General features: G+C 45.8%; 2 protein-coding genes across 4 annotated transcripts in view; one reads left to right on the forward strand and one right to left on the reverse strand.

Moving 5' to 3' along the window:
• pex13 (peroxisomal biogenesis factor 13) overlaps positions 1-14,640 on the reverse strand; it is a 55,336-nt gene extending 40,696 nt beyond the window's left edge. The window contains exons 1-2 of the mRNA XM_068044871.1: positions 14,498-14,640; positions 1,948-2,642 (exon numbers count right to left, since the gene is read on the reverse strand). Coding sequence (XP_067900972.1) covers positions 1,948-2,642; positions 14,498-14,568 — 766 coding nt within the window. The 5' untranslated portion in view covers positions 14,569-14,640. The remainder of the gene's footprint in view (positions 1-1,947; positions 2,643-14,497) is intronic.
• Positions 14,641-14,932: 292 nt separating this feature from the next.
• pus10 (pseudouridine synthase 10) overlaps positions 14,933-22,714 on the forward strand; it is a 97,437-nt gene continuing 89,655 nt past the window's right edge. The window contains exons 1-2 of one of the 3 annotated variants that reach the window (XM_068044874.1): positions 14,933-14,987; positions 16,360-16,496. In XM_068044874.1, coding sequence (XP_067900975.1) covers positions 16,371-16,496 — 126 coding nt within the window. In that variant the 5' untranslated portion in view covers positions 14,933-14,987; positions 16,360-16,370. The other 2 variants (XM_068044875.1, XM_068044872.1) reach the window with 2 other exon arrangements.

Consider the following 22,714-nt stretch of genomic DNA (forward strand, 5'->3'; position numbering starts at 1 on the left):
AATGAGGGTTTCCCAGTTTGCTGTGACCATATTTGGTAACTGGCTAGACTGGGAATAGAGGCCATGTGGTAGCAAGCTAACCCTTTATGTTAAAAAGACACTGCTTCTTCAGAGGGAATCAGAAGGCTGTGTTTGCTGACAATGCAACCACTAGGTGGTGCTGTGCTGGCACATGCGCAAATGCAGCCTGTTCACTAAAATGTCACAGTCTGCAACGTTCAGGCAGCTGCCAGGACTAAAGATGACGCTGCTCAAATAATCACACAAAGGCAACTTAAACCCATAGTAGCACACAATGGCCGGAGAGAGTGGGCAGGGGCAGGGGGCTGGAGAGAGCGGGCAGAGGGGAGGGGGGAAAGCGGGGAGCGAGCAGCCAGAGAGACCGGGCAGGACGAGAGCCCACCCGCCGCCACCAAGGTCTTCGGCTGCTCTCTCCCCCGCTTTCCCGTCATTCTCTCCCCGCTTCCCCGCATTAAGCGATTATGTTTTCGGCGCATGCGCCAACCAGTCCTGGCAATGCGGAACAAAGCACATGCAGACAGCAGGAGCCCGTTTGCGCATGTGCGCACAGTCTGATGACATTACCGGCTGGCTGCGTTGTCAAGAATCACTTTGGAATCAGAATCCACCAGACCATGAGGGGATAACAGCAAGAACAGAACTCGTGGTCTCCCTCTATCTCTCCAGCCGTTCTGCAAGCACGTGTTTTGTCTGTATATGTCCAGCCAGACACTAATGGCAGCATCTTCAATATAAACCAAACGGCTGCTGATTTCAGAGGAAAAGACAAAGATTGTCCGTCAAGACTTTAAATTGTCTCTTTGCAGAAGCCAGGGAAAATTACCGAACATGTCCTGAAACCATCAACGCATCAACCTACAGGTTCCATATATGATTGACTTTATTTTGGACACTCAAACAGTTTAACCTATCCTCCTTCCTTGTAACCTACTTGTGTGTGTGTGTGAATCTCTTGGGTGCATGTGAGAGTTGGAGCATTGTTTATTATTTTTATTTATCGGTATTAAGAACCATAAACACTATTTCCTTTTCTTTTAAACCTTACAAGAAAACCTGTCTGTGTGTGTCTTTTATCAACACAGCACTTAAACAGTTAGACACTCACCAAATTGACAAGCTTCTTTTTTTAAATGCCTGCTGCAGTCAACCAAGAGGCAGAGAGGGGAGCCATTCCACCTCTTCTCACCTGGCTGTAACAAACCTCTATGATATCTCCCCTCAGCCTACTATTCTTCAAAGTAATTAATCTTTTCAAGCCTATCCTCATAAATATCAGGTCTAAGTGTCAATATCGTTAATGTTGCCACTCTCTGCATCCTATCTGAAGCGTCAATATCCATCATCAAAGCAGATGGTACAGAGGAATATATAGTTTTTAATTAAAAACAGAAACTGAATTTAATCTTCATTATCTAAGAACATTAGTTGCTTATGGTCCTACTTTCAGTTTACTTGCAGAATATCCTAACCCCACGTGGTTCAAATCCAACTCATCACTCTCCCGTCTGAGCTAAAAGCAACTAGAATTTATACAGTTGAATTGCCTCTCTGCCTGCATAACCAATGGACTCAACCTTCCCTTACTGACTTCACAGCCAAATGGCCAAGATGCATCCTGCAAGAGTGGAAATATCATGGATACTAGGGCTATATAAAGCTTGTCAAATTTGAGTCAACAGAATTGTAATATACATCTACGGTATTATAAAACATTATAGCATAGGATGGTAACAATTACAAAGTATTGAAAAAAATAACTAATCTAAGAAAATGTTCAGCAGCTCACCAGCTAAATGCCTAAAATTATTATCGTACTACTGAGGTATTATTATGCACCGTTCTTAAAGACCGAAGCACTGACTGCATTTTTTGTTTGTCCTCAGTCATAACATTTTATCTGCCTTTATTTATCAGAGATCTTCTCACCTGGTTCTTCAGAAGTAGCTGAGCTTAATAACTTCCATATAAGATACGGACCTCCAAGAACAACTGCAAAGAACAAAAAAATGGGCCAGGATTTGCCTGACCCAGGGACTTTGTCTTCAGCCCCTGCTGGAACCACAGCACCTGTACTGTCTGCCCATAAATCCTCAACCTCAGAGTTGTTCCGCAGACCCAGTAACCTTTGTAGCTTCCTATACATGTACTTCAAAGTTCTGATCAACGCAAATGCTGAAAGAACGTTGGTAAAATGCACTCGAAGTCTGGAAAAGTGATTAGCAACATCCAAGACAGCTCTGAAACTGTTGTACACTGCTGAAAAAGTAGCCTCAAGCATCATGCTGACGGAAGCAAATGCATGAACAATACTTTCAATGGACTGAAATGCTCCTCTACTGCTTTCTTCAGCCTGGCGTACGAACCTACTGGGGGGTACATCATCTGTTCGGAATCTGTTGTAGCCAAGGCCTCCATATCCATAACTATAAGGGCTATAGCTTCCATATAAAGAACTTCCATATGGCGTATATGCTGGAGAGAATGTGTTATAGGCAGATCTGTAAGTGCTGAGGTTGCCAACTCCAGTCCGTTGTGCTGGTCTCGGGGGAAGTGGTGGTGGAATTCTTGTAAGTACAGGCTGTCCTTGTCTCATAGGTAGGCCAGATAACAGTTCAGCAGATCTGAAATACAGGAAGCACAAATACCATTTCAAAACCCAAACCAACTTAAAAAAAGTTTGTTCTGCTAAGGAGAAAAATCATCATTACACACACGGGCGGCACAGTGGTTAGCACCGCAGCCTCACAGCACCAGCGACCCGGGTTCAGTTCTGGGTACTGCCTGTGCGGGGTTTGCAAGTTCTCTCTGTGACCGCGTGGGTTTTTGCCGGGTGCTCTGGTTTCCTCCCACAGCCAAAGACTTGTAGGTTGATTGGCTGTGGGAGGAAACCAGAGCACCTGGCAAAAACCCATGCGGTTGATAGGTAAATTGGCCATGGTAAATTGCCCCTAGTGCAGGTATTTGGTAGGAGAATTGTGGGGATGTGGTAGGGAATATGGGATTAATGTAGGATTAGTATAAATGGGTGGTTGTTGGTTGGAACAGACTCAGTGGGCCGAAGGGCCTGTTTCAGTGCTGTATCACTCTCTTTTTATCTTAAAGGAATATGATATTCATGAAGAAAACATTTGGCAAACTTTTGTGTGTGGAGCGAGAGATATGTGTCCTTTTTGTAATTACATCATTCAAGTATTATAATCCACATTTACTTATAAAGAAAGGGAAAAGCTTTTCCAAAGAATGTGCTTTTCATGAAGATAATGACAATTACGGCTCTTGCATGAATCTTAACATTACATATCTTTCTTGAACAACATTGTTAAAGAAGTTAAAAATCTGGATCATGTTCTGTTTTCAACTCGATCAGTTAAAATCAACTTGGTAAAATAAATCTTGTGGGCCTTCTTTAGTCCGTTTCTGTAATGTGACCCTGTAGAAAAAGCCTCAGTCATGATGCTTCATAACTTTTCACAAGTGTTTACAGTTGTTTACCATATGATTTTGTCATCACAACTATTTCTGTATCTTTGTATCGTCAGCAAATTTGGCTACAGTACACTCAGTCCCTTCATCCAAGTCATTAATATAGACTGTAAATAGTTGAGGCCCCAGGACTGATCCTTGTGGTACCCCATTCGTTCCAGTTTGCCAACCTGAAAATGACCCATTTATCCCAACTCTCTGTTTTTCATTAGTTAGCCAAGCCTCTATCCATGCTTATGTTACCCCCAACACCATGAGCCAGCTTGTGCAGTAACCTTTTACGTGGCACCTTCTTGAATGCCTTTTGGAAATCCAAATACAATGCATCTACTGGTTCCCCACTATCCACCCTGCTTGCTACATTCTCAAGGAACTCTAATATATTTGTCAAACACAATTTCCCTTTCATAAAACCATATTGACTCTGCTTGATTGCATTATGATTTTCTAAATGTCCTGCTACTATTTCCTTAATAATGAATTCCAGCATTTTCCCAATGACAGATGTTAGGCTAACTGGCCTATTGTTTCTTGCTTTTTTTCTCTCCTTTCTTGAATAGCAGTGTTAAATTTGCAGTTTTCCAATTTGCTGGGACCTTTCCAGAATCTAGGGAATTTTGGAAGATTACAACCAATGGACCAACTATCTCTGCAGCCATTTCTTTTAAGACCATAGGATGCAGGTCATCAGGTCCAGGGGACTTGTCAGCTTCATACCTTTTCTCCAGTGATAGTTTTAAGTTCTACCCTTCCATTTACCCCCTGATTTGCTATTACTGGCATGCATTTAGTTTCTTCTACCATGAAGACAGATGCAAAATATCTATTCAAAGTCTCTGCCATTTCCTTGTTTCAACAAAGAACAGTACAGCACAGGAACAGGCCATTCGGCCCTCCAAGCCTGCGCCGATCTTGATGCCTGCCTAAACTAATACCTTCTGCACTTCTGGGGCCCATATCTCTCTATTCCCTTCCATACATATATTTGTCAAGATGTCTCTTAAACGTCGCTATCGTATCTGCTTCCACCACCTCCCCTGGCAGCAAGTTCCAGGCACTCACCACCCTCTGTGCAAAAAACTTGCCTCGCACATCCCCTTTAAACTTTGCCCCTCGCACCTTAAACCTATGTCCCCTAGTAACTGACTCTTCCACCCTGGGAAAAAGCTTCTGACTATCCACTCTGTCCATGCCGTTCATAACTTTGTAAGCCTCTATCATGTCGCCCCTCCACCTCCGTCGTTCCAGTGAAAACAATCTGAGTTTTTCCAACCTCTCCTCATAGCTAATGCCCTCCAGACCAGGCAACATCCTGGTAAACCTCCTCTATACCCTCTCCAAAGCCTCCATGTCCTTCTGGTAGTGTGGCGACCAGAATTGCACGCAATATTCTAAGTGTGGCCTAACTAAGGTTCTGTACAGCTGCAACATGACTTGCCAATTTTTATACTCTATGCCCCGACCGATGAAGGCAAGCATGCCGTATGCCTTCTTGATTACCTTATCCACCTGCGTTGCCACTTTCAGTGACCTGTGGCCCAGATCTCTCTGCCTGTCAATACTCCTAAGGGTTCTGCCATTTACTGTATACCTCCCACCTGCATTAGACCTTCCAAAATACATTACCTCACATTTGTCCGGATTAAACTCCATCTGCCGTTTCTCCGCCCAAGTCTCCAACCGATCTATATCCTGCTATATCCTCTGACAATCCTCATCATTATCCACAACTCCACCAACCTTTGTGTTGTCCGCAAACTTACTAATCAGACCAGCTACATTTTCCTCCAAATCATTTATATATACTACAAACAGCAAAGGTCCCAGCACTGATCCCTGCAGAACACCACTAGTCACATCCCTCCATTCAGAAAAACACCCATCCACTGATACCCTCTGTCTTCTGTGACTGAGCCAGTTCTGTATCCATCTTGCCAGCTCACCTCACCGTGTGACGTCACCTTTTGCACCAGTCTGCCATGCGGGACCTTGTCAAAGGCTTTACTAAAGTCCATATAGACAACATCCACTGCCCTTCCCTCATCAATCATCTTCGTCACTTCCTCAAAAAACTCAATCAAATTAGTAAGACACGACCTCCCCTTCACAAAACCATGCTGTCTCTCGCTAATAAGTTTGTTTGTTTCCAAATGGGAGTAAATCCTGTCCCGAAGAATCCTCTCTAATAGTTTCCGTACCACTGACGTAAGGCTCACCGGCCTATAATTTCCTGGATATAATTTCCCATTATTAGTTCCCCAGTCTCATCCTCTAAGGGACCAACACTCACTTCAGCTACTCGCTTTGTTTTTATATACTTGTAGCTCTTACTGTCTGTTTTTATATTTCTTGCTAGTTTACTCTCATAGTCTAATTTCTCCCTCTTCATTTTTTTTAATTCATCCTTTGCTGGTTTCTAAAATTTTCCCAATCTCCTGGCTTACCACATCCTCTGCAATATTGTAAGTCTTTTCTTTCAATTTGATACCATCCTTAACTTCCTTAGTTAGCCATGGATGGTTCATCCTTCTTGTGGTCTTTCTTTCTCAATGAAATATATTATTGTTGAGAATTATAAAATATCTCCTTAAATGTCTGCCACTGCTTATCTACCATCTTACCTTTTAATCTATTTTCTCAGTCCACTTGAGCCAACTCTGTCTTCATACATTTGTAAGTTTAAGATTCTAGTTTCAATCCAAGTTTCTCACCCTCAAACTGAATGCACAATTCTATCATGTTATGATCACTCTTCCATAGAGGATACTTTACAATGAGGTCATTAATTAATCCTGTCTCATTACATATTACCAGATCTAAAATAGCCTGTTCCCTAGTTGGTTCCATAACCCATTGTTCTAAGAAACTGTCCCAAATACGCTGCATGAATTCGTACTGAAGGCTATCTTTCCCAATTTGATTTGGCCAATCTATGTGAAGATGAAAGTCACCCACGATTACCTTTTTTTTACAAGCCCCATTATCTCTTGATTTATACTCTGTCCTACAGTGTAGCTACTGTTAGGGGGCCTATCTTCCACTTGCTATTTTTTATCTCCATCTTCCGAGCCAAGATCATTTCTCACTACTGTACTGATCTCATCCTTTATTAACAGAACTACCCCACCTCCTTTTCCTTTCTGCCTGTCCTTCCAAAATGTCAAGTACCCCTGAATATTCAGTTCCCAGCCTTGGTCACTCTGCAACTATGTCTCTGTAAAGGCTATCAGATCATACTCATTTTTTTCTATTTGTGCCATCAATTCATCTATCTTGTTATGAATGCAGCATGCAATCAGATAAAAAGCCTTTATGTTTGTCTTTTTGCCATTTTTTTCCTACTCTGAGCCTATTTGCTGGTGCACTCTTATGGTTGTACCCTCTGTCCCTTCTTGTCACACTCTGGTTATTATCCATATCGCTACCCTGCACTATTACCTTGTGCTTTCTCTTTAACTTTTTAAATTTCCCTCACTTGACATAGCAGCTCCCACCCCCACCCACTATTTAGTTTAGAGCCCTAACTACTGCCCAAATTATTTGATTGACCTGGACACGTGTTCCAGTATGGTTCAGGTGAAGCCTGCTCGAACGGAACAGCTCCCTCTTTCCCCAGTACTGTTGCCAGTGCCCCATGAACTGAAACCCATTTCTCCAACACCAATCTTTGAGCTATCCAGTCAACTCTTTGATCGTGCTGACCCTACGTGAATTTGCTCGTCACTTAGGTAGTAATCCAGAGATTACTACATTTGTGGTTCTGCTTTTTAATTTAGCCCCTAACAGCTTGGCGCCAGGTTTGAGGTTTTTGTCGTCAAACACTCTTTTCCTCAGACGACCAAGTGCTGCGTTGGCACACTAGAGGTGATGCTGAGTTTCATTGTTGATGTTTGCCTTTGCTGAGAGGAGGCTCCCAAGGCATGAGAAGTGATCCACATTGTCCACTGGCTCGCCATGGATCTTGATAGTCGTGAGGCAGCGTTGTGCTGCGGGAGCAGGCTGGTACAGGATCTTTGTCTTCCAGATGCTTAGCGTAAGGCCCATTCTTTCATATGCCTTGGTGAATGCATCGACGAGGGTTTGAAGCTCGACCACGGAGTGTGCACATACGCAAGCATCGTCAATGTACAGCAGCTCGATGACAGAGGTGGGGGTGACCTTGGTTCTGGACTGGAGGCAACGTAGGTTAAATAGTTTCCCGCTCGTCCTGTCGAGTAGATCTACTCCGGCAGAGAGTTTCATGGAGATGAGGTGGAGTGTTGCGGCAAGGAAGATGGAAAAGAGCGTTAACGCGATGACATAGCCTCGTTTGACTCCAGTTTGCACTCGGATTGGGTCAGTGGCAGATCCGTTGGCAAGGATTACAGCTTACATGTCATCGTGCAGCAGGCAAATTTCTCTGGGCAGCCAAACTTGAGGAGGATGTTCCATAATCCCTCCCGGTTGATAGGGTTGAAGGCCTTTGTGAGGTCAAAGGCGGCCATGTATAAAGGTTGCTGCTGCTCCCTACATTTTTCTTGGAGTTGTCTTGCTGTGAAGATCATGTCCACTGTGCCTATTGATGGACAGAATCCACATTGTGATTCTGGTAGGAGCTCTTCAGCCACGGGGAGGAGGCAGTTGAGAAGGACTCTTGCGATGACCTTCCCTGTGGTGGACAGCAGGGATATCCCTCTGTAGTTACTCCAGTCGGTCTTGTCGCCTTTTTTGAAGATTGTCACAATCACGGCATCTCGGAGATCCCCTGGCAAGCTCTCCTCCTTCTAGATGAGGGAGTTGACACCATGAATTTGTGTCAAGAGTACCTCTCCGCCGTATTTTAGAATTTCGATGGGAATCCCGTCTATGCCGGTGGCCTCATTGTCCATTAACTGTCGGATGGCCTTTTCGATCTCATGTCGGGCTGGGGTTATGCTGAGGTCATGTCAGGTAGCTTGCTATGGAATGTGGTCGAGGGCACTCGCATCAAAGACGGAGTCATGATTGAGGAGATCTTCAAAGTGGTCCTTAAAACGGGCGCTGACTGCCTCTCTGCCCTTGATCAGCGCCACTCCATTCTTTGCTCTCAATAATCCAGAGATTACTATATTTGTGGTTCTGCTTTTTAATTTAGCCCCTAGCTGCTCAAACTTCCTCAGCTGGACCTCTCTCTCAGTCCTACCTGTGTCGTCGGTACCTACATGGACCATGACAACTGGATCTTTCTCCTCCCACTCCAAGTTCCTCTCCAGCCCCGAGGAGATTAGCTTAACCCTGACCCGGGCAGGCAACATGGCCTTTGGGACTGATGCGGGAGAGAACAGTATCTATGCTCCTAACTATGCTGTCCCATACACTCCCATATTCCTTTTTATTCCCCAACTTGTAAAGCCCCAAGGTTCCGAAGAAGGGTCACTGACCCGAAATGTTAACTCTGCTTCTCTTTTCACAGATGCTGCCAGACCTGCTGAGTGGTTCCAGCATTTCTTGTTTTTATTTCAGATTTCCAGCATCCGCAGTATTTTGCTTTTATTATTGTAAAGCCCCATACCATGGTGCTGTGGGATTACATTCCTCTCTATCTTCTCCTGTAAACATAACCTTCGGACTTACTGACCTTCATTACAGTTAAATACCAGGCGACTGCAAGTTGGATAAATTCCATGCTTGTCTATCTAGTCATAGCCAGATAATCATCTGCAGAGGCTTCTTTTCTCCTCCTGCATCATTATCTTTGGTGTTCGCCAAGGGTTTATCCTTGGTCTTCTCCTATTCTCATCTACATGCTGATCCTCAGCAACATCATCCAAAAACCCAGAACACTAAAAAAGGAGTAGGCCATTTGCCCTTTGAGCCTGCTCCGCCACTGAATAAGATCATGGCTGATCTACTACCTTAACTCCGAATTCCTGCACTATCCCCATATCCCTTAATTCCCTTAGCACCCAAAAATCTATCAACCTCTGTCGTGAATATACTCAACAGTTGAGCATCTGCAGCTTTCCTGGATAGAGTATTCCAAAGGTTCACAACCTTTGAGTGAAGACATTTTTCCTCATTTCCGTCCTAAATGGCTGACCCCTTATTCTGAGATGTGCTCTAGATGCTCCAGCCAGGGGAAACATTTTCTCAGCATCTACTCTGTCAAGTCCCTTAAGCATTTTATATGTTTCAATTTGATTACCTCTCATTCTTCTAAACTCGAGGGAATATAGGCCTAGTCTACTCAATCTCTCCTCACAGGACAACCCCCTCATCCCAGGAACCAGTCCAGTGAACCTTCGTTGCACTCCCTCTAGGGCAGCTATGTCCTTCCTTAGGTAAGGCAACCAAAACTGCACACAGTATTCCAGGTATGGCCTGTATAATTGTAGTCACACGTTTTTACTCTTGTACTCCAATCCTTTGGTAACAAAAGCTAATGTACCATTTGCCTTCCTAATTGCTTGCTGTACTTGCACGCTCACTTTCTCTGATTCATGTACAAGGACTCTAGGACCCTCTGAATGCATTCAAAAAAATTCTGCTTTTTAAAAATTTTTCCTACCAAAGTGGATAATTTCACATTGTATTCAAAGCATTAGCTTTCACGTGTATGCTCTCGACAACAGCTCTACCTCATCAACATGTCTCTCAACCTCTCCGCTGTTTCTAAATTGTCACACAGTTTGTCTAACATCCAGTACTGGAGGAACAAAAATTTACTCCAACTAAATATTGGGAGGTTTGAAGTCATTGTCCTTGGTCCATGCCCCAAACTGCGTTCCCTCGCTATCGTCTCCATCCCTCCCCATGGCAACTGTCTGAGGCTAAACCAGACTGTTCTCAACCTTGGTGTCATATTTGATCCCGAGATGAGCTTATGGCCACATATCTGCGCCATCATTAAGGATGCCTATTTCAACCTCCCTAACTTTGCTGGACTCCTCCCTTGCCTCGGCCTATCTGCTGCTGAAACCCTCATTCATGCCTTTGTTACCACTAGGCTTGAATACTCCAAAGCTCACCTGGCTGACCTCCCACTTTCTACCTCTGTAAATTTGAGGTCAAAAAACTCTGTGGCCCATCCCCTAATTTGCACCAAATTCCATTCACCCACCACGACCCCTGTGCTCGCTGACCTACATTGGTTCCTGGTTAAGAAATGCCTCAATTTTAAAATTCTCACCCTTGTTTTCAAATCCCTCCGTGGCCTTGCTCCTCCCTATCTCTGCAGTCTCCTCCAGCCCTGCACCAACACATTTATATAAGGCTTTTGATGTAATAAAACCATCCAAGGCACTTTACAGGAGTGTTATAGAACAAAATAGGACACAAAGCCATATAAGGAAATATTAGAACATGAGAAATAGGAGGAGTAGACCATATGGCCCATCGAGCCTGCTCCGCCATTCAATTTGATCAGGGCTCACCTTTTGCCTCAACCCCACTTTCCCGCCCACTCCCCATATCCCTTGATTCCCTGACGGACCAAAAATCTGTCTATCAGCCTTAAATATAATCCTCGATAGAGCATCCACAACCTTCAGAGGTAGAGAATTCCAAATATTCACAACCCTCTGAGTGAACAAGTTTCTCCTCATCTCTGTCCTAAATGATTGGCCCCTTATCCTGAGACTGTGCCCGTGTTCTAGGTTCTCCAGACAGGAGAAACAACCTCTTGGTGTCTACCCTGTCAAGACTAGCATGTTTCAATGAGATCACCTCTCATTCTTCTAAACCCCAGAGATTATAGGCCCAATCTACTCAGCCTCTCATTATAGGTCAACCCTCTCATCCCAGGGATTAATTTAATGAACCACTGCAGTACTGCTTCCAATGCAAGTATATCCTTCCTTACATATGGAGACCAAAACTATGCACAGTACTCCAGGTGTAGTCTCACCAAAGCCCTGTAAAGTGCCTAATCAGAAAACGAGGTGCTGTTCCTTGAGCTGTCATGGATGCTCAATGAAACACTGGAGCAAATAAAGGACAGAAATGTGGGTGTGAGAGCAGGGTGCTGAATTGAGCCTTCTGGACCATTTTTTAAATCACCACCTGCTAACCCACCTCATATGCGGCACTTGTAGCAGAACCTACCAAAGAACAAAGAACAGTACAGCACAGGAACAGGCCATTCGGCCCTCCAAGCCTGTGCCGATCTTGATGCCTGCCTAAACTAACACCTTCTGCACTTCTGGGGCCCATATTCCTCTATTCCCATCCTATTCATGTATTTGTCAAGATGTCTCTTAAACGTCGCTATAGCATCTGCTTCCACCACCTCCCCTGGCAGCAAGTTCCAGGCACTCACCACCCTCTGTGTAAAAAACTTGCCTCGCAAATCCCCTCTAAACTTTGCCCCTCGCACCTTAAACCTATGTCCCCTAGTAACTGACTCTTCCACCCTGGGAAAAAGCTTCTGACTATCCACTCTGTCCATGCCACTCATAACTTTGTAAACCTCTATCATGTCGCCCCTCCACCTCCGTCGTTCCAGTGAAAACAATCCGAGTTTTTCCAACCTCTCCTCATAGCTAATGCCCTCCAGACCAGGCAACATCCTGGTAAACCTCCTCTGTACCCTCGCCAAAGCCTCCATGTCCTTCTGGCAGTGTGGCGACCAGAATTGCACGCAATATTCTAAGTGTGGCCTAACTAAGGTTCTGTATAGCGGCAACATGACTTGCCAATTTTTATACTCTATGCCCCGACCGATGAAGGCAAGCATGCCGAATGCCTTCTTGACTACCTTATCCACCTGCGTTGCCACTTTCAGTGACCTGTGGACCTGTATGCCCAGATCTCTCTGCCTGTCGATACTCCTAAGGGTTCTGCCATTTACTGTATACCTCCCACCTGCATTAGACCTTCCAAAATGCATTACCTCACATTTGTCCGGATTAAACTCCATCTGCCGTTTCTCCGCCCAAGTCTCCAACCGATCTATATCCTGCTGTATCCTCTGACAATCCTCATCACTGTCCGCAACTCCACCAACCTTTGTGTTGTCCGCAAACTTACTAATCAGACCAGCTACATTTTCCTCCAAATCATTTATATATACTACAAACAGCAAAGGTCCCAGCACTGATCCCTGCGGAACACCACTAGTCACAGCCCTCCATTCAGAAAAACACCCATCCACTGATACCCTCTGTCTTCTATGACCGAGCCAGTTCTGTATCCATCTTGCCAGCTCACCTCTGATCCCGTGTGACTTCACCTTTTGTACCAGTCTGCCATGCGGGACCTTGTCAAAGGCTTTACTAAAGTCCATATAGATAACATCCACTGCCCTTCCTTCATCAATCATCTTCGTCACTTCCTCAAAAAACTCAATCAAATTAGTAAGACACGACCTCCCCTTCACAAAACCATGCTGTCTCTCGCTAATAAGTTTGTTTGTTTCCAAATGGGAGTAAATCCTGTCCCGAAGAATCCTCTCTAACAGTTTCCCTACCACTGATGTAAGGCTCACCGGCCTATAATTTCCTGGATTATCCTTGCTACCCTTCTTAAACAAAGGAACAACATTGGCTATTCTCCAGTCCTCTGGGACCTCACCTGTCGCCAATGAGGATGCAAAGATTTCTGTCAAGGCCCCAGCAATTTATTCCCTTGCCTCCCTCAGTATTCTAGGGTAGATCCCATCAGGCCCTGGGGACTTATCTACCTTAATGCTTTGCAAGACACCCAACACCTCCTCCTTTTTGATAATGAGATGACTGAGACTATCTGCACTCCCTTCCCTAGGCTCATCATCCACCAAGTCCTTCTCTTTGGTGAATACTGATGCAAAGTACTCATTTAGCACCTCGCCCATTTCCTCTGGCTCCACACATAGATTCCCACCTCTGTCCTTGAGTGTGCCAACCCTTTCCCTGGTTACTCTCTTGCTCTTCATATATGAATAAAAAGCCTTGGGATTTTCCTTAATCCTGTTTGCCAATGACTTTTCATGACCCCTTTTAGTCCTCCTAACTCCTTGCTTAAGTTCCTTCCTGTTGTCTTTATATTCCTCAAGTGCTTCATTTGTTCCTAGCCTTCCAGCCCTTACAAATGCTTCCTTTTTCTTTTTGACTAGGCTCACAATATCCCGTGTTATCCAAGACAAGACACTTGTCTTTCTTCCTCACAGGAACATGCTGGTCCTGGATTCTAATCAGCTGACGTTTGAAAGACTCCACTCACAGATTTGTCTCTTCAGCCATCGCCAACGAATTAGCTGCATGCCCATCATTTCACATAGACGGAAGGATACCGACAACGATTCTTAAAGCCTAAAGTACTTTCTGCTGTGCAGTAATTTTAACTTTCTATAGTTCTGTTGCAATTTCCAAATATATATTTCAATACTCAGTCCCCTTTCAACTAACTTCAATAAAAATAAACCTAAGGGGAACCGATTGCTCTCAACGAACATCAACTTTACTGTTGGATCATCTTCTACATGTAACATGTAAATCCTACATGTTATAAATTGCACCTGCATCAAAAAAGATGAGTAAGTTTTCTATCTGTGCAGGGATCGATCCCGCGGCGGGGCCGGGATCTGCAACCAGAACAAGCTGTGTGACTGTCTGATTAGCTCATATCTGAGCACATTTCACACAGGGCCTGTCCATTATTTTTCCTTCCGGAGTATTTATAGTTATTACTTTTACTCCAGGGAGGCGTTTAGTTTAGTCACATTGGACAACAAACTGCTTTGAATGAAATGCTAGAATAACTCGTTAGCATTTTGAATAATTCTGAAGACGGACACTGAATATTTGTACAAGGAGTTCACACTCACTCCCAATACACAACTCACATGACAATTGTCAAACTCCAATTGGAAAAGGCCGAAATATTATTAGGAAACCTAATTCGGTTCTAAAGATGATGGTATTTTTCAATAAAGAACCGTGTGTCTTGTTTTTAGCAGAGAGAGGCCAGCGGGACGCTTCGCCAGCCTGAGAGCCGACATGGAGCCCGAGCAGCACCGAGAGCCGCGTCCACTTCCAGTCTATTACACAATAACACTTACTGGAAGGAGGGGGCACTCATATTTCCCGGGATCCGTCTTTCCCAGGGTTTAGGAGGCGGCTGTGACCCCATGATCTTCGTTATAAAAACATTCGCTCAATAATGACTTCTCGGCAACTCAGCTTCACTCGCACTCCGAGCTAGCCAATAGGCCACAAGGACACATCCAAGCAGACGCACCGTCCAATAGGACACAGGGACACATCCAAGCAGACGCACCGTCCAATAGGAAACAGGGACACAGCTGAACAGACTCACCGCCGAATCGAACACAGGGACACATCCGAATAGACGTACCATCCAATAGGACACAGGGACACATCCGAACAGACGCACTGTCCAATAGGACAGAGGGATAGAAGAGGGAGTGCAGCTGTACGGAGCCACCAACCAATGGGATGTGGAGATAGATCCGAATGCGGAGACATTAACTTGTGGAAAGTAAGATCCGAGTCGCTTTCTATTTGCGAACAATCACTTCCGGCAGCGGGGTGAGTGGTGTTGGAAATGTGGATAGTAGTGACGGAAATGTCAGTTTAGTGATTCGTTGATATTTTTAAATTTTACGTTTTGAGCAGCAAGTGAATTGGACCGAATACGATTTGATTAACTGTCTCGTTGATAAATATATTATAGTTTTTTTTAAGTGCTTATCGTATGTAAGTAAACTTTCAGTGCTCGTTACAAAAAATGTGATTGTGTCAGTGTGCAGAAAAATCTGACTTTGATCGTTACGTAAGACATAATCTTGTTTTTGATGCAACTGGGTGCTTGATATTTTAGTGGTTTTTGCAGTAGAGGTAGACTATTTAGAATGGGATATATGGTAAACCACAGTACAGTTCATCGTTTCATTTAATTGTAGAAAATGGGATACATTATGTTAAGTAATGCTTATTTTGTATTGACATGTATGTTTTGTTCAGCCAGCCAAACGTAAGGAACCTGAGTCACACTTGAGCGCAGAATGTTATTGAATTTAAACACTTACAGAATATCACAATTCAAATTAACTAGCTGAAATTGTATTTGTAATTGAATGCTTCAAAAACACCAGTTATGATGATGAGGTAGTATAGGATGTTGAGACATCAGCTCACAATGTATGGTGGTAAGATATGGGTGTTTAACTTATTCAGATAGCAACTTTCTGACATGAATGTAAAGAAATACGGAATACAAGTTAGCTGCTTTTCTACAGCATGTGAGGAACCTTAAAACTGGTGTGAAGGGAAGGGTATTGGATGGTACAGTAGATTGGCCTCTGGGTTCAAATTCAGCCTAGACTCTAAAGATAAAATATCTTCATTCTCCTTGGAATTTATGCAGTGGATTATTTGGATATGTAATACCCCACCAGAAGCAAGGGTGGAAGTAGAATCCATATCTCTTTCAAAAGTGAAGGGGGGGAAATTAGAGGGTGTATAGGGGAAAATGGGAATGAAACGGACAGTTCTTTGAGTTAGAATAAATGTGATATGCTAAACGCTTTCCTTCTGTGATTTGGAAAATTCAAATGATTCTACAAGTCTAATCTAAAATAATTTTTGCAATTTCATTAGTTTCTACTCGGCATGTGAGCTCACAGCAAAAACTGAATAGTTTGACATAATTTGGTAAACCACTGGGATGGGCAGTGTAGGAAAGGGAACTACACAAGCATATCATTCCCCAACGTTGTAGCACTGAAAAATGTAACTGAAAAAACAGGTGGAAGTAGAAAAAAAAACTTTCATTTTAAAAAAAAAAAATTTTTTTAAATGGAACTTCATTGCTTTTGAAAAATATTCAAAAATATAACTGTTTAAGTGAAAGTCTTGTAAACATTAACAAAACTACTACTTCTCCCTCTTTGTTGAATAGGATCAGAAGTCATGTTTCAATTGAAGGAGAAGGACAGGACGCTGGTCCAGGTGCTGCTAAGTTCAGGGTGTTGCCCCCGATGTGTACTAAGATTCTGTTGTGTCGGGATCCAGCCTGCGTACAGACTTCCATGCAAGGTTTTTGGATGCTTTACTTTTATTTGAAAGTTCAACAACATGGGTAGTAAAACTCCTCTTTCAAAAAAATTACGGAGTGTTTTCTTTGTGTCCAAACATGAATTTTATAATCCTTATCCTTGCCTTCAAATCTCTCCATAGCCCCACCCCTTTCTACCTCTAACTTCTCCAGTCCTATCTTCCACCTGTACCTTCTGCATTCCCATCTCTGGCTTACTGTCCATCCCTCTGCTCCACATTAGTGGCAGCACTTTCAGCTATCTTGCCTTGACAGTTTGGAAGTTCCTTCCTAAAACCCTTTGTCTTGGTACATCTTTCCCCATGTTCAAAATCATCTTTATAACCTACTCTCATCTTAATTCTGGCCACCACCACTTCCTCCTCCTCTTCCTACCCTAGTAGATGCCCAACTTTGAGGTACTGTGGAACATTTTGCCATGTCTATGGTGCTAGATAAATTCAAGTTGCTTTTGCAAAGTAACCGTGTTAGGAATGCTAATCAAAAGCTAGCAGATAAATTATTAACCTCTTTCTCAATTCCACTTCAAAGAACTGGCTGGAGATTTGCCACCCATACTGAAGGATTATTTGGTGCCTAAAGTCATGGCTGTGGTCTGAATTGCATTACATTACTGCTGCAAAAACCACACCAACCATCTTGTAAATGCAGTGCACTATTAAGTGAATTTGTAAATCTCTCTTGCTTAAAATTATCAAAGATGTAGTCTGATGAAGAAATCCATAAACTAACATGACTTTAACATTCATGAGCTCAATTAATATAAGGTTAAGCACTGAATGCTGCAATATATCAGTAATTGGTGTAAATTGTTACTGATGCAAATGTACTTTGTGTGTCACTGTATCCTAGCATTAACTGGACTCTGCTTCATATAGCATAATAATTACGCTTATGTCCAAAATCAGTGTAACTTTGGCAAGGTTGCTTTATTGTTAGATTCCTTCTTTATATACAACCTTGTTCTTCCAAGGATGATTATGGTAGAGTTGGATAGCTCGGCCTCCCTCTGGAGTTCTTTCACCTCGAAGGGTGCCTCCGAGATTAATTTTTATTCCTAAAAGTGGTATTCTTCTCTTTGGTCATCTTCTCCTTGTCCTGGTGTCTCCAACCTTGTATTTAATGTTTCTGTTTTGTTTTCTTCATTCCTATCTCTTCTCCCAAACTTGAATTGCTGCATTATGACTTAATATGCTCGAAACTGTCCAGTGGCTCCATCTGGTTACTTTCCTTAACATTTTGCCTTCTAACTTCCTGCTTTGATTTATTATATCCTGCATTCAATTTATGAATTTACTCTCAAAACTTTCGAAACAAAACACCTTCCTTTTGGGATGTCATAACACAATCGCTAATTATTTTTAATTTCTGAAGGTAAGGCCTATTTTCCCACCTGCTCATGTGACCAACCAGTATGTTCTGTCCACCCATGTGGATTCTTAAGTTTTTTTTTTGTCAGAGACTTGCCTGAATTCCAGACTTTTGGGGAAGATGCATAATTCCCTTATTTCCCAGCTATCTAATGATCAGTTGGAATAGAAATGACAGTCTCCTCTACACTGGGGAGACAAATGGAGATTGGTGACCGCCTTGCGGAACACCTCCGTTCAGTCGCATGCCTGACCCTGAGCTTCCAGTCGCCTGTAATTTTAATTTTCCACCTTGCTCTCACACTGACCTCTCTGTTCTCAGCTGACTGCAGTCTTCCAGTGAAGCTCAACATAAGCTTGAGGAACAGCACCTCATCGTTCCATTAGGCACTCTATAGCCTTCCGGACTCAACATTGAGTTCAACAATTTCAGACTAATCTCTGCCCCCATTTTGTTTCCTTTTTTCTTTGCAGGTTTCAGATTTAGTCTCATTTTTCCCTTACCTTTGCTTTTGAACGGCAGCTGTTCAGTCTGTCATTCATGTCTCCTCTCGACACAAATTTGGTTTCTTGTCCCATTACCACTCCCTTTGGCCCTGTGCCACCGACTCATTAATCATTTAATCTGTCCTGTCTGCCACCCGATCACAGACCTTCCCTTTTGTTCTTTTTCCATCCTCCCCACTTTCACTTGTTCAAAACCTTTTTCTCAGTTCTGATGAAAGGCCATTGACCTGAAACAGTAACTCTTTTGCTCTCCATACATGCTGCCTGACATGCTGAGCCTTTTCAGCATTTTCTGTTTTTATTTCAGATTTCCAACCTCCACAGTATTTTTTTAATAAATCAGATATACCTTTAGTGGACAGGCAAAGTAGCCTATTTGTATTAGTATTTCCAGCATTTTCTGTTTTTATTGCAGCCCATTGGCTCAGTGGCTTTTACAGACTGTATTCCAAGTTCTAGATACATTATTCAGAAACCATTGCTGATTTACAAGAATCCTTTGTTCTCTCACAGAATTGAAAGCAAAATCTGGTTCTGAGATATTTATTGCCCATCTCTCATTGCCACGAGAAGATGGTGGTTTGCCTGCTTACTGACGCCAATCTCTCATCAACATGCTGACTCTTAATTGTTCTCAGACATGAATTAGAAAGCTGCATCAAATTTCTATCAGTGCTTCAGGAAGGCCAAGCACCAATTTTTCAGGACAACTAGGAGTGAGCAGTAAACACTGGCCTTGCTAGCAATGCCCAAATTCTGAGAACAAATATTAAATAAAGAAAAAATTTGAAAAATGCAATCCATAAACACAGTAACAATAGCAGAATCCCATATTGTAGAAACAGAATTAGTCCATCACCAGGAGCCCTGTTCACGGGTCATCCTGATTACATTTTAAATCATTCCTGCTGTTCTTCCCTGCATCTTCACGAATGTTTTCATATTGCTCAGGTGATATGGCAACCAAACCTGTACACAGTACTTCAAGTGCAGTCTGCACTAAAGTGCCTTGATTATGTGCTCAAGTTAGCAGTTGAAGATGAGCCCACAATCTCTGACTTGCAGGTTTACATTCTATCACCGAGCCAAGTTAAAACCAGTTTGATGTTCTCGAGTATCCACATTCTCCTTTTTGAGAGTCGGTACCCCTCCTCACCGTACCCCAGCGAGAGCGAGCGAGAGTCTGCACCCCTCCTCGCTGTACCCCAGCGAGAGCCGGCACCCCTCCTCACCGTGCCCCAGAGAAAGAGAGAGTCGTCATCCATCCTCACCGTGCCGCAGACAGAGACAGAGTCGGCACCCCACCTCACCGTGCCCCAGCGAGTGCGAGCAAGAGTCTGCACCCCTCCTCACCGTACCCCAGCGAGAGCGAGAGAGAGAGAGAGAGAGAGAGAGAGAGTCGGCACCCATCCTCACCGTACCCCAGAGAGAGAGAGAGCGAGAGAGAGAGAGAGTCGGCACCCCTCCTCACCGTGCCCAAGAGATAGAGAGAGATTCGGCACCCATCCTCACCGTACCCCAGAGAGAGAGAGAGTCGGCACCCCTCCTCACCGTGCCCCAGAGAGAGAGAGAGAGCATCAGCACCTCCCCTCACCGTGCCCCAGAGAGAGAGAGAGAGAGAGAGAGAGAGAGAGTCGGCACCCATCCTCACCGTATCCCAGAGAGAGAGAGAGAGTCGTCACCCATCCTCACCGTGCCCCAGAGAGAGACAGAGAGAGAGAGAGTCGTCACCCCTCCTCACCATGCCCCAGAGACAGAGAGAGAGAGAGCGAGTCAGCACCTCCCCTCACCGTATCCCAGAGAGAGAGAGAGAGTCGGCACCCCTCCTCACCATGCCCCAGAGACACAGAGAGAGAGGGTCGTCACCCATCCTCACCGTGCCCAAGAGAGAGAGAGAGCGTCAGCACCTCCCCTCACCGTATCCCAGAGAGAGAGAGAGAGTCGGCACCCCTCCTCACCATGCCCCAGAGAGAGAGAGAGAGTCGGCACCCCTCCTCACCGTATCCCAGAGAGACAGAGAGAGAGTCAGCACCCATCCTCACCGTGCCCCAGAGAGAGAGAGAGTCGGCACCCATCCTCACCGTGCCCCAGAGAGAGAGAGAGAGAGAGAGTCGACACCCCTCCTCACCATACCCCAGAGAGAGAGAGAGAGAAAGAGAGTCAGCACCTCCCCTCACTGTATCCCAGAGAGAGAGGGAGCGAGAGAGAGAGAGAGTCGGCACCCCTCCTCACCGTGCCCAAGAGAGCGAGAGAGAGAGAGCGAGTCAGCACCTCCCCTCACCGTATCCCAGAGAGAGAGAGTCGTCACCCATCCTCACCGTGCCCCAGAGAGAGAGAGAGAGCGTCAGCACCTCCCCTCACCGTATCCCAGAGAGAGAGAGAGAGAGAGTCGACACCCCTCCTCACCGTATCCCAGAGAGAGAGGGAGCGAGAGAGAGAGAGAGAGAGTCGGCACCCCTCCTCACCGTGCCCCAGAGAGCGAGAGGGGGAGTCGGCACCCCTCCTCACCGTGCCCCAGAGAGAGAGCGAGAGAGAGAATCGGCACCTCTCCTCACCATAACCCAGAGAGAGCGAGAGAGAGAGCGAGAGAGAGTCGACACCCCTCCTCACCATACCCCAGAGAGAGAGAAAGAGTCGGCACCCCTCCTCACCGTGCCCAAGAGAGCGAGAGAGAGAGAGCGAGTCAGCACCTCCCCTCACCGTATCCCAGAGAGACAATGAGAGAGAGAGAGTCGTCACCCATCCTCACCGTGCCCCAGAGAGAGAGAGAGAGAGAGTCATCACCCATCCTCACCGTGCCCAAGAGAGAGAGAGAGAGAGTCGACACCCCTCCTCACCGTATCCCAGAGAGAGAGGGAGCGAGAGAGAGGGAGCGAGAGAGAGGGAGTCGGCACCCCTCCTCACCGTGCCCCAGAGAGCGAGAGAGGGGGAGTCGGCACCCCTCCTCACCATGCCCCAGAGACAGAGAGAGAGAGAGAGTCGTCACCCATCCTCACCGTGCCCAAGAGAGAGAGAGAGAGCGTCAGCACCTCCCCTCACCGTATCCCAGAGAGAGAGAGAGTCGACACCCCTCCTCACCGTATCCCAGAGAGAGAGGGAGAGAGAGAGAGAGAGAGAGAGTCGGCACCCCTCCTCACCGTGCCCCAGAGAGCGAGAGGGGGAGTCGGCACCCCTCCTCACCGTGCCCCAGAGAGAGAGCGAGAGAGAGAATCGGCACCCCTCCTCACCATAACCCAGAGAGAGAGCGAGAGAGAGCGAGAGAGAGCGAGAGAGAGTCGACACCCCTCCTCACCATACCCCAGAGAGAGAGAAAGAGTCGGCACCCCTCCTCACCGTGCCCAAGAGAGCGAGAGAGAGAGAGCGAGTCAGCACCTCCCCTCACCGTATCCCAGAGAGACAATGAGAGAGAGAGAGTCGTCACCCATCCTCACCGTGCCCCAGAGAGAGAGAGAGAGAGAGTGGGCACCCCTCATCACCATGCCCCAGAGACAGAGAGAGAGAGAGTCGTCACCCATCCTCACCGTGCCCAAGAGAGAGAGAGAGAGCGTCAGCACCTCCCCTCACCGTATCCCAGAGAGAGAGAGAGAGAGAGAGTCGACACCCCTCCTCACCGTATCCCAGAGAGAGAGGGAGCGAGAGAGAGGGAGTCGGCACCCCTCCTCACCGTGCCCCAGAGAGCGAGAGAGGGGGAGTCGGCACCCCTCCGCACCGTGCCCCAGAGAGAGAGCGAGCGAGAGAGAGAATCGGCACCCCTCCTCACCGTGCCCCAGTGCGCAAGAGAGAGAATCGGCACCCCTCCTCACCGTGCCCCAGAGAGAGAGCGAGAGAGAGAGTCGGCACCCCTCCTCACCGTGCCCAAGAGAGAGAGAGCGTCAGCACCTCCCCTCACCGTGCCCCAGAGAGAGAGAGAGAGTCGGCACCCATCCTCACCGTGCCCAAGAGAGAGAGAGAGAGCGTCAGCACCTCCCCTCACCGTATCCCAGAGAGAGAGAGTCGACACCCCTCCCCACCGTATCCCAGAGAGAGAGAGAGAGAGGGAGCGAGAGAGAGAGAGAGAGAGAGAGAGAGTCGGCACCCCTCCTCACCGTGCCCCAGAGAGCGAGAGAGGGGGAGTCGGCTCCCCTCCTCACCGTGCCCCAGAGAGCGAGAGAGAGGGAGTTGGCACCCCTCCTCACCGTGCCCCAGAGAGCGAGAGAGGGGGAGTCGGCACCCCTCCGCACCGTGCCCCAGAGTGAGAGCGAGCGAGAGAGAGAATCGGCACCCCTCCTCACCGTGCCCCAGTGCGCAAGAGAGAGAATCGGCACCCCTCCTCACCGTGCCCC

This window comes from Heterodontus francisci, chromosome 13, assembly GCF_036365525.1.
Source record: "Heterodontus francisci isolate sHetFra1 chromosome 13, sHetFra1.hap1, whole genome shotgun sequence".
In the NCBI taxonomy this organism is placed as follows: domain Eukaryota; kingdom Metazoa; phylum Chordata; class Chondrichthyes; order Heterodontiformes; family Heterodontidae; genus Heterodontus; species Heterodontus francisci.